This window comes from Pagrus pagrus, assembly GCF_965226575.1.
Source record: "Pagrus pagrus genome assembly, chromosome: 7".
Lineage (NCBI taxonomy): Eukaryota > Metazoa > Chordata > Actinopteri > Spariformes > Sparidae > Pagrus > Pagrus pagrus.
The window spans coordinates 29,189,726-29,209,122 of NC_140191.1; the positions used below are offsets into that span (position 1 = coordinate 29,189,726).

At 40.7% G+C, this 19,397-nt stretch overlaps 1 protein-coding gene across 1 annotated transcript in view; it reads left to right on the forward strand.

Moving 5' to 3' along the window:
- Nucleotides 1-19,397, forward strand: part of cdk14 (cyclin dependent kinase 14) — a 192,045-nt gene continuing 172,648 nt past the window's right edge. Inside the window, exons 1-2 of the mRNA XM_084358544.1 lie at nucleotides 1-470; nucleotides 11,013-11,044. Of these exons, the coding sequence (XP_084214670.1) occupies nucleotides 377-470; nucleotides 11,013-11,044 (126 nt within the window). The 5' untranslated portion in view covers nucleotides 1-376. The remainder of the gene's footprint in view (nucleotides 471-11,012; nucleotides 11,045-19,397) is intronic.

Sequence of the window (19,397 nt, forward strand, 5' to 3'; positions counted from 1 at the left end):
AGCAACTGGGACGCAGAGAGAAGAAAGAAAGAAGTCGGAGCCAGAGCTCGGTGTTCGGACCTTAACCAATCAAGACGCAACAGAAAGGCGCAGCAGATTACGCACGGCTCCCACTGTGGATGCTTCTGCTTCAGAGCGGACTTTTATCGCATCTTCGGAAATGTAGTTGCATTCTTGAGAAAATCTCAAGAAGGCATTTGTTGTTTCGGCACTAGTTGATGAGAGAAGTGAGAGCCGCTGAGGCTCCGTTTCCTGTTTGCCAGCGCGCTGCAGCTGGGCTGAAGAAGCCCCGCAGGGCTGAGAGAGCGCCGGTCCTTCTCCCCGCTTCCAACCACCGCCAGTCCGCTGCCAAAGTCGCTGGGACAAGAAAAGTAGAATGTGCGACCTGATGCCAGCCTCCCAGCCCGCGGAGAAAATCGGCAAAATGAAAAAGTTGAGGAGAACTTTGTCCGAGAGTTTCAGAAGTATCGGTGAGTAACGGGACGTGTTTTCCATTTTTCCAGCTCTTTGTGCAGAATCTGAGTGGAGACATGTCTCCAGCAGCAGCGGTGCGGACTGCTGCTGCTGGAGAGGTGATGTCTGGTCACAGTTGGGGTTAGCAGCCATGGAAAACCTACATTAACTCGGCCTGTCCACGTTCCCCTCAGCAGAACGTAGTCACCTCATGCCGCAGAGTTTATAGAGAGTTGTGAGGACAGTGTGTGTGGAGAAACACAGATGGGATGTTTTCCTGGAAATCTGCTGCTGCGTCTGAGGTTGATTGCACAATTCTGGTCCTCAGGTTACAGTTTTCCATAAAAATCGCCACCATTACAGCTTTACAGTCATCACCAGCTATTATTCAGTTCAGCCTCAGTCTCGTGTCTACAGTGTGCTTTGACCTCAATATAAAAAACTTATTTGTGGGAAAATAAAGGCCATTTTCTGTCACTGTAGAAACACTGAACCATGTCTGAACAGTACAAGAGGTGAAACCATGAGCACCAAAACCAAAGTGATTTAACAGATATTTCACAAAAGGTGCCAGAACTGAATGAAGCATTTTGTTTCCATGTCACATGAGCCTGAGAGGTGATGATACCAGTGATGTGGGGCTGAAACTAGTGATTCTTTGATTACCAATTCATCTGCGATGGTCTTCATCATAATCCTTTTGTCTCTAAAAGTCCACACACCACACAATAGGGCTCCCCAATTAATGGGAAAATGATCAAGATCGCAGTATGAATAAATGCAAGGTCCAAATCACAGAAGCTGCATTTTTTAAATAAAATTAAACTGTGTGACAAACAGTTTTATGTTGAAGTGCAGTCGTGCCTCAGAGGTGTCCTGGTACTACACTTCTTGTTGTTTGGTACTGACAGATGTCACATCCTCATGATTTTAATAGATTTTTCAGTGGAAATGAAAAGTGTGATGCAGAAATAATAATTCCCAGTATTAATGAATTATGTTGCAAAATAATTGCACAAAGTAATTTCTTTTTTTTTTTCTTTAACCATGTGCTGCAGCCCTACCACAGACACAGACAAGTGTTGTTGATATGAATCCCTTAAATTTGGTTTTGCCAACGTGTGGACAAACTCTGTCATGAAAGCAGCGTTTCTAAATGAGCTGAAACGTTTCTGGGACGTTCCTTTACTTGTTGCTTAACAGCCGACATGTTGCACTAATACTGATATATATGTGATATCTGCTGTAATCATCATTATAAGTCATTGTCATCTAGTGTCATCTTTAACATTCTGTTCCAATCTAATGTATAGTTGTGTCTGATCTGGCAATACACGTGTTGTACAGACACTAAGTGTCGTCATCCATCAGTATATGTGTGAAGAAATGGAGGAGCGTTTCCTACAGTAGGAGAATACGCAGCGAGTGTCGTGTAGTGATTGTGTCACAGTAAGGAGGCTTAATGTAAGTAGGTGTTGCTGCAGATTTTGTTGCCATTTGACAGAATACGAACTCGTAGTACAGTGTGACCCGTATTGGATGTTTGAGGCCGGTACTCAAAGCGATGTTTGAGAATTTTAAAAGCTGATAACAGCATGTCGCCCGCTAACCACTTTTGAGCATGAAGTCATCACAGAAATATGTGTAAAGAGGATCTCTTAAAGGGGCTCTATGGAATGATTTGTAGCAATGGATATGTATAAATCACTTTGTGTATTGGCCATACGTGAGCGGATTGTAATGTGAGCCTTCCATGTCTCTGTTGCCTACAAGCCTCTGGACAAATAGTTTGAGTTGTTTAATGCTGCTGGACTGTGGCTGTCTTTGTGAAGGACTCGGGTCAGATTCTCTACAACAGTCCAGAGGATGTGACTTCATGCACGTTCTTGAGTGACTCGTCCCAGTGCCTCGCTCTCTGTTCCACTAGCAGAGAGCAACAGTAGCTAACATGGGTTGGAAGTGTCCACTGTCATAAACGGTTGGCTTCCAGCTCAACACAGAAGTTCCACTGAGCCCCTTTAAATGTGATTATTAGGTAATGTTTAGTTACTGTGGTCAAGATATGTGCTACATGGCACATCTTGTTACTTCCTGTAGGACACACACTGTTGGGCCACAAAATTAAATAAAAAAAATGACACACACACACCTCCACTACTGGTGGCGTCCTGCGGTGTCTCACACTGGGGCACTGGCGGTGGGTTTATTGAGTCCTGTGGGTTGTGAGGTGGGACCTCCAAGGATCGGACTGGTTTCACCACATCCCACAGAGAGGGGATGAGTTTGGGTTGGTCACTCGTGTCATGTGGCATCCACATGAATGCCAGGCCCAAAGGATTCCCAGCAGAACTGAAACACAATGGTCAGTGCTCGTCACTTCACCTGTCAGTTCCTCTGATGTTGTGGCTGATCAGTGTGTAGGCCAATTCTAATACATCTGTGATAAACTATAATCAGGGCTGCATCAAACTATTATTTTTATCATTGGATAATCCAACAATAATTTTTCCACAAATCATCTAGTATCCCTCTGTATGGACTGTCAGACGACTGTGAAAACGCTGATTGCAGAACTCCAGAGGACAGAGAGCTCGATTTATCTGACAGATTCAGTGATACACACAGTGTGATGCTGCAGCTAACCTTTGTTACTGTCATTGATTCATCTGCCTGATATTTTTGTGTTTGATCAATACGTTGTTGGCTGATAAAATATAGGAAAATAGTCACAGAAAAAAATACATGATTTATTCAGATTGGTTGGTTTGTGTGACCAGCAGCCCGCACACTGAAGACTGCAGTTTCCAGTGATGACAAACAAAGACAATCAGCATGTCTTCACGTTTAACAAGGCAGACTAAAGATTACTTAAGTGATTTAACTGATTATCAAAATAGTTGACACTTAACCATCTGATTAACTAAAAACTCTTTCCAGGACTGTAGGAAACTGGGCCGTGGCAGTAGCTTGGTTTGTGTTCGGTCCAGCGTTCAGCAGTGTAATGAGAAATACAGGCTGTGGGTTTGTGCTGAATGTGTGCATTAGACTTAAATCCCTGCATCACCATTGTCACCGTCATCCCTTTTCACTCTTAGTATTTAAATATACAGTAGATCGCATCCAATTATGAATTCAGTGCAGCTGAAGTAACCTTGTACGTGGCTCTGTGAACAAAAATGCTCACAAATGTTCAGCTTCATCACTGGATGTCAAGGTGCACCCATCACATCTCATTTATCTTTCTCTCTCTCTCTCCCTTTTTCCTTCTCCCTCCCTCACACACATCCTCCTGCTGACACACACGAGTGCCTCGGCGTCGTCACAGGGTTCAGTGGCCTTTGAAGCAGTGTGTGTAGAGAATGAATGGCTGGATGCAGCCTATGAGAAAAGATGAGAAGTGAGCAGAAGTGAGTTTGGGTCGATGTTGCGGGAGAAGAAAGATTGGCATTGACTTCTCTGCTGTGCTGACTCTCATCTCCTATTGGCCATCTTTCCTCCCATCTAAATCAACACATCTGAGCATCGATCGGCCTCTCGCTCTGCTCTACGGATGCTTTAACAAAGCACATTCAAGAGCCAGCTTTATTGTTTATGTCCTTGTAACAGTGTTGATCCAACTGGTCCCAGCGGGCCGGGCTGCACCACGTGCCAAATTATGGCTCAGGGCAACATGATGCATTGTGAAGGTTTTCATTTTAACAGCTTCAGTCCTGGTTAATGGACCGATGTAGGCTTTCTCAACCTTTTCTGAACTGTGGGCCCCGTTTGGCCTTCATGATCAAGTCATCAGAGAGCTGCCAGTGTTTATATCAGATATATACGTTTATCATATAATCTCCTGTGAGCGTTGTTATGCTACTGGAATTTCTAACTTTGACACATTACCGTGGAAAATATTAATAATATCAAAATATTATATTTTTATATATTTAGAAAATATTACATTAATATTGAAATGGTTTCATATATTCAGAATCAATATATGTTGATATATTGATATTTCTGACCACACTACTTTGAACTATGCAAAAACTATACTACTACAGTAGTATATAGTAACTATAACATTCGAGATAAAATCAAAAATAATTTCTTAATGATCTTTCCCTCAAAACCGTAATTATTGTTTTTCTGCAGCCGTGACAGAAAGGTTGGTCCATGAAATTAATTAACAGAGCAATACTGCTCTTGAGGTGCCCTTGAGCAAGGCATTTAACCTGCAGCTGCTCCTGAGGAGATGCAGAGTGACCATCAGATAAGAGTAGCTGCAGCTATAAAGTGTGAATGTGTGATTAAAGGTGTAACAAACAGCCGTTTTCCTGGAGAAAGATGGTTGATTGTTGAGTCTTACTCCCAGGTTGCCATATATAAAACGCTCTGGGTTACCTGAATGGTCAAGATGGTGGTTGATTGTAAGTAAAATAGTTGGTTGTCTAAGTCTCAATTTTGAAGTGTTGCCGAAATACAGGCAACTGCTCCTGGGTTAACCAACCCAATTGCTAGAATAAATGTAAGTAATGTATATTTGTTTAAAATCAGTGATATGTAGAAGTGTTATATTTCTTCATGTTGATAACACTGTGCTTATGGTCTGGTTAGGTTTAGGCACACAGTCTGCTTTGTTAGGGTGAGGAAGAGATCATATTTTGGCTTAAAATACCAGTTTTTTCTTGTCTAGAATTTTTTTAGCTTGTGTTTAACTTTTCATATAGATATATTACAACTGAGCTGGCAGGTATTTAGTTTCATTTTGTGTATGCAAATACTCGACAATAAAGTGAATCTGAATCTGTTTTGGTGGCCACAAACACAGATGGAGATGGCCTGAAAGTTTAGGGGCGCCGCGGTAACTTAGTTAGCAGAGGATGTGCCCCATGTACAGAGGCTGTGTCCTCACTGCAGCAGCATGTCATCCTCCCTCTCTCTCACATCCAGTTCTGTCACTCCTCCAGCTGGTTCTGTCTCCACAAACACGGTTTCACACTTGCAGATGTTGAATTGCAATCTTGAACTGTTCTGCACCGTCCCCTCCACCTCACTCAAAAAAATGTTTTCCCTAAAACACTGACTTTATGTATTTTAATTACATATTCAATTACACAAGTTCTATGAAAAGTATATAATTAATGCAAACTGTTTCTATCATTACGAGTTTATGTGACTACATTAAAAAACTTAGTCTGCTTAAATTAAATCAATACAATGTTTCAAGTATTACACATAAAAGTAATCCATATGTAATGCATTACTTCTTTGGTGGTAAATGAATGACTGAAGTCAGGGCAGCAGAGTCAGTGGCCATCTTCTGCTGCAGGCTAGCACCAATTTTCGTCTCATTTGTAAAAATAGAAAACAAAAACACAAAGCACTTGTAATGGATAAATAAATACATCTAATAAAATGATAACGATTAATATACTACATGAAGACTGAGGCTTGTCTGTTCAGTAGATAAAACACTGGGCGAGACTTATTGTAAGTGTATTTCTCAGCACATCCCTGATGTTAATTTCCCAATGAAAACACCTTCTCTTTATGTGAGACAGGTTCTGCTTCTTAATGTTTTCTCAACACTTTGATCATAAGGCAAATTCCTTCAAGTGAGAGACGCAGTGTGAAAAGCTGTAGAGGCAGTAATGAGGTGTTATGGGTTTAAGGCAGAAGTGTGTGTGTGTGTGTGTGTGTGTGTGTTGGACAAAACAGTCCTCTTTTCCCTGTGTAATATTTTATGTCTCCCTCTCATCATTTTCTCCAGAAAGTGATTCTGTTCTTATGCGGTCAGGAAATAATTATAGTATAAAGATTATTTGCAGTGAGGAAGAATGCTCTGACAGCATCTCACCAGCTTTCAAATGGGAATGTTTTGACAGATACTCATTCTTCACTGAACGCTCCAAAGACTATCCTGCAGCAAGAAACAAGGGATCTTTGACATTTTTCTTAAAAGTTTTCAAAACCTCTTTTTATTCACATTATATGCAAAAAGTCACATGCAATGACTGTATTTCAGTTGGAGCAGATGCTTTCTGCACTGGTTGATATGGGAACAGGTATGGTTGGAAACATGTAAACATCTCTGTGAAGATGCATTTTCACTGTGACTGTCATATGAGCATGCTTGTGTTCTGCCTGGCCAAGACTTAGATGAGAGGATGGATACCACTCTCACATCTTTCTAATGAGTATGAAGCTCTAACCTCATACTGAGTCTTTTCATCAAACTAAAGCCAAGAAGTACTCACAGCATGTAGCCTCTGCAGTATCATACCTGTGCTATTTAAATGTCACTTAGTATAGATTAATGGCACACAACGTGTTAGTGAGCGTTAGAGTTGTTGGTGTATTTTTTTCAATTTTGGACAGAGCCAGGCTAATTGATTGCCGTCTGTATGCTAAGCTAATTCCCTCTTTGGCTCTAGTTTCATACTTAAAGCAACATTATGTAGAAATCTGTATTCGGTGTGATTAGGCTCCCCCACTCTTTCTGAGTGCAACTGTCTTAAAAACATATAATGTATAACGTAACGCTACAAACAAAACTCTGAACATCATTACGTTGTTACATCTTGAGAACTTGCCGTAAACATCCATGCTCAACAACTTTTGCCATGTGGCAGTCGTAGTCATAGGCATTCAAGCGCTGCACACAATAGTAATGCTAAGCTAGAGAGATTCTGACACCTGGCTATAACATGCTACTAGCTAAACCTCTGTAGAAATGGGCTGTCATGGCTTTTGATCAAAAACTAGCGTGTTGACAACTTTGCTAACACAGCCAAACATCACGCAGGTGCAACAGACCTATAATTTAGCAAGCCAGCTACTTTTACTTATTAATCCAACAGCTAAAGGTCCAGTTCTGCTTCTGTCTGCAGCCTTTTATTATGTGAAGCTGTCGGCAACAGCAAAAATCCACAATCCATTTTACGAGGGTGCTCAGCTCAGCTCCGTTTCCTGTTCGCACGGCTCCAGTTCTGGTGGCCCACACCTGAAAACCTCGTCCTCCCAGCAGTGCAAAGCTGCTGTGATAGCAGTGTAAACACCTACACTGTCTGACCACGCTCTGAGCAGAGTCAGCTAGCAGAGCTAGCTTGTAGCTACAGTACGCAGCAGTTACAGGCTGATTTTAGGAAACTCTGTAAATCACTGAGTTCAGGCCGAGCAGCCAGAGGACATCAGAGGGAAAACATAAAATATGATCCACTTTCACCAAACTCACTGATCGCTGGTGCTGTGTGTGATGTATTGCTGTAGGGTGTTATGCTCTGTGATGCTAACTGAGGTTACATAGCGATACAGTAGAATAGAAACAGGTGATAGAGGAGCGAAGGACAAGTCACTTTAACTGTAATTAAAATGATTTTGAAGCTGTTTCTGTAACGGATTAATTTTCATAAATATTAGCTAAATTGATAAATTGTAGTAAACAAGCATAGCTTGCAACATTAACAACAACATGATGGAGAAACAAGATACATTTGTGAAACTACTCCACTAAATGTAGACCACAAATGCAAGCCAAATGAGTTTATATTATAGAAAATACTTGCAGTTTAAATCACAATATTGGACAGAAAAGTCCAAATGAATAACTTCCCTTAAATCATTCAGCTCCAGGGTTTCTGAGTGAAAGTGTGAATGTGAAAGTGTAGCGTGTTGAATACATTTCAAACATTGAAACAAAGGATTCTTTTAATTCCAGAAATGTAACCTGACAGTACAAAATGCTTTTCTTTTCCAGTGAGCTCTAAATCTTCCATGTCAGCCAGTGCAGAAGCTTTATTGTCTACCTGCAGTCTAATCCATTGTATTGAGCGTGGATTTGCAGCTGTGATGATGCTGTCAGGAGTGTCTGGAAAGTCTTTGGGGAATGTGTGTGTACTGACCCTCTGAGGAGAAGGAAGCAGCAGTTTAACGGCTCAGTGGCTGGGCTGACAATACCTCCAAACACTCACTCTATAAAAAAGTCATTTTAGCATGAAGCAGCCCCCAGAGCACTCCGTCATTTAGCCATCTGTACTGCCTTTCTCATTAGACAACATAATCATGACGAGGAGTAAATAATTTGTCTAGAAAGTCATTTTCATCACAAGCTTCTTGAGCTGCGAGAGCGATTCAGAAATCAAAGCTGCAGAAGCAAACAAACGCTTTAGTCCCCCTCCTCCTCATAAATATGAAGAATATTGATGTGGGATACAATACTGTCTTCCCCTGCAGTAAATCTGGAGAACACAGACGATGATGTACAGATGTAACACATAATTGAATAGCTCTTTATATGCTTATAAAAGGAATTTATATAAAATAATATACTTTTTGAAGGAATCAGATGTAACAGGACAATGTCTTGCAATTTTGATATTTATACTCCACTGCCTGCATCAAAACATCACATGCAACATATTATACAGTGATGAAATCTAAAAGACATTCCCTCTTTTAGAGAGAGAACAATTTTGTGGAAGATCACAACTCATCTTTATGTAAAGAGAGTCCGTACAGCAGCATCACTTCTCTCAGGAATCTGCATTGTATGCATAGCAAGGTCGCATTGCCGACTGTTGGATGAACTAGCATCTGCAAAGTCAGCAAGGCAACGAAAAGGTGGTGAAGACTCCTTCATCTGCATTCCTGACCCTCTCCGTGCACATTATGGAGGTTCTTATGAATACTGATGGTGTTTAAAGTGGACCAGTTGATACTCGTGGGTGTGTTGTGTCTTTATCTTGCTCATCAGGGGCCTCATTTATAAATATGTTCTTAGATTTAGTGAACACTTGAATTTAAGAGTATGTCTGTATGTAGATGAATCATTTCCATACCAAAACATGTAAATGCAGGGCCCAGGTTAATACTGGAATTCCCCTTTGATGATTTGCATATACCGGCTGATACGCATGCCAACATGTGAATAAGGGCAGTGCTGGCACTTGTTTTTGGACTAAGAGTGTAAGCTGGTATGGAACAGGTTTGCTGATGAGTCTGCCAGCCCCGCCTGCCTCATTTGCTTATTGAGATGTGATTAAAATGAATGGAGAATCCTCAATACTTGTCTGTGTTTGCAAAGGCTTTCTAAGTCATTGTGCCGCACCAGCGCTAATTATTGAATTGTCTATCATCAAAATTCCTCAGAATTGCTCCTTCCAATATAAACCACTTCCTTATTGCAACATATTAACACACTTGGTATTGCACTAATATTCAGCTTTAGTCGAGGTGTGCATTTCACCCAGTCATGATCGTGTCGAGGCTTCTGCAGTAGAAACGGACAAAAAAAGACTTGCTGTATGAACAAACATTTTGACACAGCCAGGCCCAGGTGCCTCACTGGCAGTTAGCAGGGCTAATTACCAAATGATTACCTTATGATTACCTTAGACCTAGCTGAGTTGTGGCAGGAGAAACTGTCCGATAGCCATGTCTTTGTGTTGCCTTTTCATGCTCAGCAAAGTCTTACTGGCATCCACATAATTACTCCTCGTCGCCCGCATAGTACTTATTATCATACCGTCTCTCCAGGTGAGCGTTACCATCGTGCTTCTGGTGAAATCAACTTGCAGTTCTACAGACCTCTCAGACGACCAGGCTTTTGTGCTTTAGTGTGCAATTTTTTTTCTTTATCTCAGGAACATGTACAGTCTCTGTGATCAAATACTAAAGTCAAGGTTGCTCTGTTTTCTGGAGCTCCTCAGCTATATGGCTTTACTGATGTCGAGGCTGTGAAGGCATACATTTTTAATATATGTAGTTACAGCAAAGGTTACTGCGCTCCCTCCCTAGACAGCTTCACAGTCATTCACACCTAGGCTCACCTCGCCTTAGCAACCCATATGAAGGCCGGTTGGATCAAAGACCCACAAGTGGCCCTAACGACTCTGTGAGGACACTCCCACACAGAGTTTAAAAGCCTGCAACTCCCCTCCAGTTAGTTAGAACTGAGGAAGCCTCTTGGATGAGAGGTGAAACGTCTTCAAGAAACTGCAACACGTCCAGTTGCCTACAATACAGCACTTTACTGTTTTAAATATGTTTCATGCAAAGACATGATGTCACATTATAAATACCACCTGATATCATACCATGGAGTATGGAGTAAGTGCATCATTGCTGTAAAACACCATTCTTATTATGAAATGGTGATTTTTTTAATTTTTTTAAATCCGATCATGGGTTAAATAATTGAGAATTTCAACATATTTTTTGAAGCTGTTGATAAAAACATGATGAAACTGTACTAAATGTTTTGTTTCCATACTCTCGAACATTTCTGCTTGGGTAGAACTTGTAATCATTCCGTCCCTGCTCGTGCTGCTCTCTGCCCTCCTCTGATGACACTCCATGGGAGAAGTGAGTCAGCACCAGCACCGCTGAACTTCCTTTCAGTTCAATCCAAAGTAGACCCTCACTGCTTTAATGAGCGCAAAATGAGTTTCCGACAAATTTCAGCACGGTGACAAAGTTCTGTGTATCTCTACCGTTAAACTTCTTATTTTGTTCATTCTTCAAAAGATGTCAATACAGCCAGTGTCTGATTGTCTCTTCCTTTCTTCTTTTTGCAGCTTTCAAGAAGGAGGACAGCGGCTTTGATGAGGTAGGAAAAAAAACAAGTGAATTTTAGGGAGCTCGTGACATTCCTGGCCCAGTTTCAGGGCTATACTAAGGTGTTATACAATGTGTTTTTCACGCAAATTATTCATCAAGGTCTTGTTGGCCAGATGTTGTCAGGACTGCATTGCAGTCGATTATTTTGCATGTGAGTTCTGCTGTAACTCGGTGCATATGGTGTGTAATATATTCATGTGTGCATGGTGGTTTTTTTCTCTCATCTCAGAGACATCCCTCAGGGTCAGTCTCCATCACAGAGCTTCTCTGGCCTGCCAAATGAGACACCACGAAACGCACCAATCAGATTCTGTCCGCCTGAGTGTACCCAAGGCTCCAGACTTGTCTCACATCCATCCCCCAATCGTCTCGAAACGCTGTGCTAACCGTCGAGCGGTGAACACTGACAAATGTGAAATCCCCCATTTTTCATACTTAAATCATTTGTCTCATTGGAAATACATCGTGTTGTCAAGTGACGGCTCTTCTGAGAGTGGTTAGTCCAGGCACGGTGAGCTTATGACCAGGGACAGTTATTATGGCTTCGTCTCATTCTCTTTGAGCAGGTGCAGTGATCTGGTGAACTGAGCCCTCATGCTCTGCACGATGCAGTATAATGAAGGCTTGTGCCTGAAATTCCTAAAAACGCCCCCACGTCCCCGTCCCAGTCTCAATGTGAAATTTAAATGAAATGGATGAAATGTGGTTCGTAAAGGTGCCAGGTGGACAGCATATTAAATACAGATTAGTATCTAAAAAAACCTTGCTTTTATATGTTTGAAATGGGAAACTCCAGGCAGTGCATGCACTGTATAATTTTGGGGAGGTTGATTTACTATGGATATTGCAATGCTTTTTTAGATGCTAATGAGTATGTAGCATTTGTGCTGACTTGCTGTATGGTTGCTCTTATGATTAATGTTTGCTAACTGGCAGAAATTTGGAAAAACACTGTTGTCCAGTGTGTATTCTACAGCCTTCCAGTAAGGGAGGAGGCAGGAAGGAGGTGACCTAAAGCTACACTGAGTCCTTTTGTGTTGCCAACATTTGACTCCACCACATGTTTGACATATTGGCCTTTTAATGTTGTTCCCTGTGTAAGCATCCAGCAGACACAGCAATAAAACTGCAAAGTGCCACTGATTTTCTCATTCAATTTCTGAATGATTACTACCTCCACTAGTGCCAATATTGTGGGACACACCACAAAAACTAGGGCCACAGATCCTCACCAAGGGCCCTGACATTGGCTGATGGGCCCTAACCTAGCCAGGAAGGTTATTTACTGTAGTCTTAAATAGTAAATGCGCTCCTCAATTTACTAGCACCATTATTATTTAACTGTTGCTTTCCAGTATAGGTCTAAGAAATTGTTCATGATGCTTTTAGGAGTGGGCAATAAAATTTGGAAAATCAATTAAAAAACGGATAAATGGGTAAAATTGATGGAGAGGGAATGTCTGTGTTTGTGCTGGCAAATCAAAATGTGTCAACACAGTAATGCAAAAATCAATACAAAATGTAAAATCCTCATAAAGCTGTCCTGCTCTTTGCTTTGCAGCATTTCCCACAGTGATATCAAACAACCAGAGATATTATAGCGATAGTAACTTCAGTGTAAATATGGTAAAGCGGTTGACATGTTGTTTTATCATCCAACCAGATGCTCCAAGCACCACCGTTGTACAAATTCGCCTTTTTGTGGCAATCTATACAACATGTTGCCACAAACTCATCCATTCCCAAAACAGTTTTAATTCATCTTGTGTAGAACTGTCATTGTCCCAGGAACACGGCGGCGCTGTTATTTTGCAGCCCCGCACAGTACAAGGAATTGATTCCTCTCACATTCTCTCTCAGTTTGCTGTCGTAGGCAGCTGCTTGATGAGGCGGTCAATAGGTCTGACGATACTGAGATGTTGTGTTTGTGTTGACGGGGCGATCCAGCTTGGATGCTCTTTTGACGTAAAGTAACATTGAGTGCTCAGCGGTGCCAGTCCTGCACCTGCTGCAGTTGGTGACCTAAAGCTGTGTCCTTGATGTGAAGCCACCACATGGTCTCTGTGCTTTTGGAACCTTTCCAGTGTATGTCTGCAAGATGCAGTGGCATTGCTTAATGGATAAGCGATAAGACACCAGGAGGTTTTGTGTTGATGTAGCTGACAAGATAAGAAAAGATAGGATAAAATAAGATAATCCTTTATTAGTCCCACAACAGGAAAGTTTGCAGCATCACAGCAGCAAAGGGGATCGCAGAAATAAGAGAGCATCAATTAAAAACAGTAGTAATAAATAAGTAAAACATGTAAGTAAAAAAGCAGTAGAAACAAATGTGAAACAGATATGAATAAGAAACAAAAACTCTGAACATTTTCACATCATTGCACATTGAGATGCAGAAACTGCACATTGCTGCTGTGGTCGGTTGGTAGAGTAGAGTCGACCTGGTGCTGAGATCCAGAAGTGTGTTCACGAGAGACCTGAGGGCAAAACCATCAGTAGAAGCTGATAATCACACTGAGTTGCTTGCCTCATATCATTACTAGCCTGACATTGTGCCTGTGTTAGCCATTTTTTTTTTAAATTTGCCCTTACCAGTTCGTAGGAAGCAATGTATCTGTCCCTCAGGAGTGTTGACTCAAATGTATAGACATGCAGTATTGTTATGAATTTGTCTTTTTGTGTCGTCTGTAAAAAACACATCTCATCTGGGTTCTTCTCAGTTATCTTCATGTCCAGCGTGACTTTTTATGTTGTTTCCTTAGCTCCATCTGATTTCCTTTGTCCCGTATTCCCCATAACCAGAAGGGAAACAGCTGACTCAGCTGAAGTGTGGTGGTGTGGTGTGGATGGGGAAATAAAAGAATGCTGTGCAGTAAAATTTTCCCATTGAGAGCTTTTTGGAGAAGTCTTTTTTTAGTTAGCACATGAAAGCTCACATATCACGGACGTCACGTGTATTTGGCAACAGGACTGTTTGTCAAGTTTCCTGTGATTATTTGGATAAGAAGATATAGAGCATGTTCTTGTTGAGGAAGGGACTTTTTGTTGGGGTGAATTGACGTGAAGCAGACCATTTCTAGAAGTCAGTGCCATGGGAATTTGGGGCCATTTGCTATAAATGGGCCTTGCTGTTAAGGAAGAATTTCAAGAATCCTCGAAGGAAAAAAGACTCCTTCCTGTCCAGCAACATGATGTTTGCACAAACCTGAATGATGGCCAGATATAGTTTGGGAACATATGGGAGTTTGGCTTAAAACAGCAGAGCTTGAATATGTGTGTGCTTTCTGTGTGTTTGAGGAACGCAGACAGAGACCGAGGGCTTGTTTGCCACTCGTGTCTGTTGAACTGCTTATCATTTGTCTTAGTGAGTAGGAAACTATGTGTCTGTTTAGAGCACAGGGGTGGCTGGTCAGACCCAGAGGTCTGAGCCTACATTCAGCAAGAGAGGCAGGGTTTCTCATGATTTTCTTTCAGAGGTTTGATGTCCTGACATAAAAAAGGCAAATTGAAATGGTGACATCACATTTGGTGAGGCTTGATGTGGCAGAGAGCCAGCAAGTCCTCCAAACTAAACGCCCAAATAGTTTCTTTCTGTGCCCCTTTTACCAGGATACATGTGTTCATCAGGGGCTTTCCAAGTCCATATCCCCATAACATAAATACTTCTTATGGATGTTTTCTGATCTGCTACCGTTGTGCTTTTAAGGACAGTTCACCCCAAAAGTAAAAATGCACATTTTCCCTCTTACCTGTACCGCTGTTTATCTAGAATGTGTTTTGACCCGTAGAGATGTTTGCCCTCTCTTGAATTTAATGGAACCAGGTGGCACCAAAAAAAGAAAAAAAACATTTGAAAAACTCGAAAGCAATGTCTCTTTCCAGAAATCATGACCTGATTACTTAGGTGAGCAGTTTCATGAAGGGACTATCTTCTTCTACCAGACTGCACCATATCACTGCACAGAGGAAAAGGTGCATCTACTCACAGACGAGAAGTGTGTGCCTGTGACCGCATGGATGAAAACAACAATAACCTCCTCATCTGCTGAGCTGTAATGATAGCTAGCTTAAATAGCAACCCTTTCATCCATGTGTAGACGCACACTTCTTCTGTGCAATGATATGGAAAGAAAATAGTTGCTTTGAGCCCCAAGGGGCAGACGTCCCTGTGGCTGAAATCTCCAAAACTCATCATGTCACACTAAAACAATGTAGATGGGTAAATAGCACTACAGGTAAGAAAAAATATGTATTTTTGATTTTGGGGTGACAGCCCCTTTAAATAGCCATCACAGGGGTGGCACACGTGACCACGTGCAGAGCCTGTGAAGGATGTGTTTCATTAAGGAACTTGAATACTTGCAAAGATATCAAGATTCAGGTTTGCAAGATGTATTCAGACATAAAGAAAAAGGCAAGATGCACAGATTTCTGACAGGCAAGGGAGGAAAAACATGCAACTTTTTGTATGATACTGGAAACATGTCATTATTAGACACTTTGAACGCCCTTCCATCCACTCTTAGTTATTTCGTAGCACTACAGTGTAACAAGATCATGCTACTTGTGCCTTTCCTTATCAGAGGCGGTCACTTGTCAGAAGAGAAGTTTTGAGTGTTCAAAGAGTTTTCTTCCAAGACAAAATGCTATTCTGACTCCAAATCTCTGAACAAGGAAGAAAATCTCTGCTCCCATGTGAGGATGGATGAAATGGATAAAGGATTTGAGAACAACTGAGGTCTCGCCTCAGATGGAAACGCTTACTGAAGTCAGAGTCAGGATCAGAATTGGTTTCATTGCCAAGTAAGAAATTTGACTTGGTGTATTGGGGCATAACAGTAAACATTGTACAAGACAATATGAAGAAAGAAGGAAGCAAGTACTTAGAGTCGTGAAGCATAGATGGCAAAATAAAAATGTACAATAACAAATGAAAAAAAAAACATATTATAGAAACAGAGCACGAGATATGACTGTTATTTAAATGAAAGCTGCAGTTTTATGCAGGAAAGTACAAAATCTGACCAACCCTGCTTAAAACTGCTGCAGTCAACAGAAAGAGTGTGTGGTAGGCTTTGATTATTGACGATGCTCTCTGCTTTGTGTGTGATTTCATTGTCACAGAAAGACATTTAACGTAGCCAAACTGTCAGGTTTTGTTTGAGGGTTGTGATTAGCAGACAGGAGGCGTGATTGTTACTGAGGTAATGATTTTCTTATAAGCCATCTTTGAATCTTTGTTCTCGCTCTCTTGTGCTCTTTGTCTTTTTTTTTGTGACTCGTTGTCTCTCTACATTTTGTCTCGGTTGCACTTGAACTTCATTTTGTTTTCCCAGTCCGATTGGAGCTGAATAATTTCATGTGATTGGTGTTGGGATCAAAAAATAATGCAACGAATGTGTTTCTTAATGACTTATAGCCCTCGGAGAATCCATTCTAAGCAAAATGCTGTCATTAGTCGAATGCAGTGTAAATCACTGTGAATTCTGTAGGATTTTATTTTATAAAAGGAAGAAAATAAATAAATAAATAAATGAAAGTCTGTGCTCCCATGTCATGATTCTTGCTGCTAATCTGCTTTTGTCACAGTATGAGCCTGGAATTCTAATGTTCCATCTGCATTCAGAGTAGGATTAAAGTAGACGGACTCAACTGTCTTCATTTTTTCTTGTTTTACCTCCTTGAATTAACATTTCCAAGACAGCCAAATATAATTTAACAGCCCATTTCTAAAACTGCATCACATGAATAGATTATTTTTGACTGAGATATCAGATGAAACCTTGTTATTGTAAAGTAAAAAAAACCCAAACACTTTCCCAGTGAATTCAGCTTTGCCCCCTTTGTTTTACACTGTTGCTTTACTAAATATTGCTCCTGTCTTAAACAAATGCATTGATTTGTCAGATAAAGGTTGAAAAGTTGCTTAGAGTTTGGAAGTGGTTTGCTGGTTTCAGAACTATAATTTATTAAATTGTTTTTATTTTCTTAGCTCGATAACCCCAAAAGTAGGTCCAACAGGAAAAGACATTAGCAGAAAGATTGTCATTCAGGTTGCACATAAATTGTCAGTTTAGCCAGATTAGCTACTTAGCTACTATATCTGGAGGTGAAATGGAGCGTGATCACAGCTGTAATGTTGCTAATAGTCCCCCAGTGCACAGGAAAACCACAGCAGGGCTCACTGTTAATGATTCTGTTTTCTGCTTTTTTGTTTTTTTTTACTTGCACGGTGGATCAGAAATCTTTTTTACCCTATACAAAGTTTTATTTATTTATGGTTATCAAATAAAAGCAAAGACTGAAGTTAATTTTCATGTTTGATCTTTAATTGGGTAAATGAATCAGAACAAGGATACAGTGTGTCATCGGGCAATCAGGCAAGTGACCTGCAAGATTTATTAGCCCGACATGCCTCTTTACCTGCCCAGGGCAACTGGGCAATACCTTCATTTTCCCTTCCCTTTGACCAACCTGACTGGGTTATCTGATTGCCCAGTGGCTCATTTCTTGCCTGCAGTTTGTTGTGGATAATGGCTCCAGGTACTTTGAAACCAACAAGATTTAGCCACTTTTGCTATAGAGAAGACAGACAGTGCGGTGCATTAGCACCTTTACCTGTAGCAAATTCAGCTTTGTCATTGCTGATGACAAAAATACCATCGATGAATTAATCCAACACTGACCTGCAGTCCAAAATGAATTGATTTTAATGGCTTATCAGTTTAATTTGTAGCCAACCATTAGTGGTACATGCACATGCAACAGAATTGTATTCTTAACCATTGCATATTGTTTACCAAAATGCTTCTTAGAAACTTGTACTAATAGTTTTGTGTACGCAGGCTTACAGCTTTGACCTTATTAAATAAATCGTGTAACACAGTTGCTCATCTCTGACCTATGATTCAGCTTTGGGAGAGCTCCAGCTGCCAGTCACCTTACATTCAGCACAGTGGATGTGCTGCTGTCAACTCTCTGCTGTTAACTGATTTCCGAAACATTGTTTATCTGAGACATCCGGTTTCTGACATTTGAGCATAGAAGTAGAGAAAGCTCATCTCCCAGCTAGACCTTTCCCAGAAGATGATATGTCTGGTATCACTGAAAAACTTAAGATAAATAAGTCAGCGTCCTAAAATAAGGTTGAGGGTATGGGATAAATCTGATTACTGATCTGCTGCATGTGTACGTGGATTTTTCAGTAACCAGGTTACTACATTGTATGTAAATGCATTGTCTGATTTGTTTTTTTTGTGTGTGTAACCTGATTGCTCAGTGTAATGCAGTTTCCTCCCACTTTGCAGATTTTGTCTTGTGCCAGTGGGCGGTAATACTGGTATTATACTTGAACAGATAATTGAATCAGCCATGACCTCCCACTTTCATCCTGAGCTCATCTGGGGCCAAAATGAGGATTATATTGGTTGGATTAGATTAAATTCTGATCTGATCCGAAAATTGGGAATTTCAAAGCAGAGAAGATTTCTGATCCTGAAGATTCGGATTCAGAATTGGTAATCCAGTCCTAACTTTAATCCGGATAAAGTGCTGCTTTTGGGGATTTCAAACTTTAATGCAGAGGTCTCGATTGATTTGATGCCAAAATTAAGGATCATTTTGATCCCACCTCAGAGGTGGAATTTAGAAAGATTGACAAATATCCCTGGCTTTACTTCTCACAGATGGTTTTACCTAAGATGTTCATTTCAATTGAACTCTAAATTTAATGTGCCCTTCAAATGTGACTGTGTTTTAGTTCAAAGAGAACCAAGTCATTAAAAAAACAAAATCTGGTTAGGTTACATAACCTCCTGTAAACACCTAGAAAACTGCTATAAAGTGTGACAAATACAGGCAAGCATTTCTCGAAGTCTAGTTTCATTTAAACATTCGAACTTGTTGCTACCAGAACACCCAACATATGTTTTTATTTTATGGTTAAACTGAAGGCTAGCAAAGGGAACAGGAATGCGGGCTCCAAACAACATTTTAATTGTGCTTTTTATTGTTTCATTAGACAACAACACCAACAAAGAAATACATAGTTGACCAACAACAAAACAATTACGATTAAAACAATTAGGTCACTGACAAAACTAACAATTTAATCAGAAATCTAAAGCAAGCGCCATCCAGAGCCACCTGCTGCTGATGATGATGATGCTGATATTATCTTTATGATATTGTCAGTAACCCACAGTAGGCACAGAAATAAAACTGCTTTTATGTACACAAAAACATGATGACCACAACTGCTGTCTCTCAGCCCCCAAACCAGTACACTTCTGAAGGAGCTGCAGAATATATAACGTGATATTTCCAAGTGTTGCTGCAGT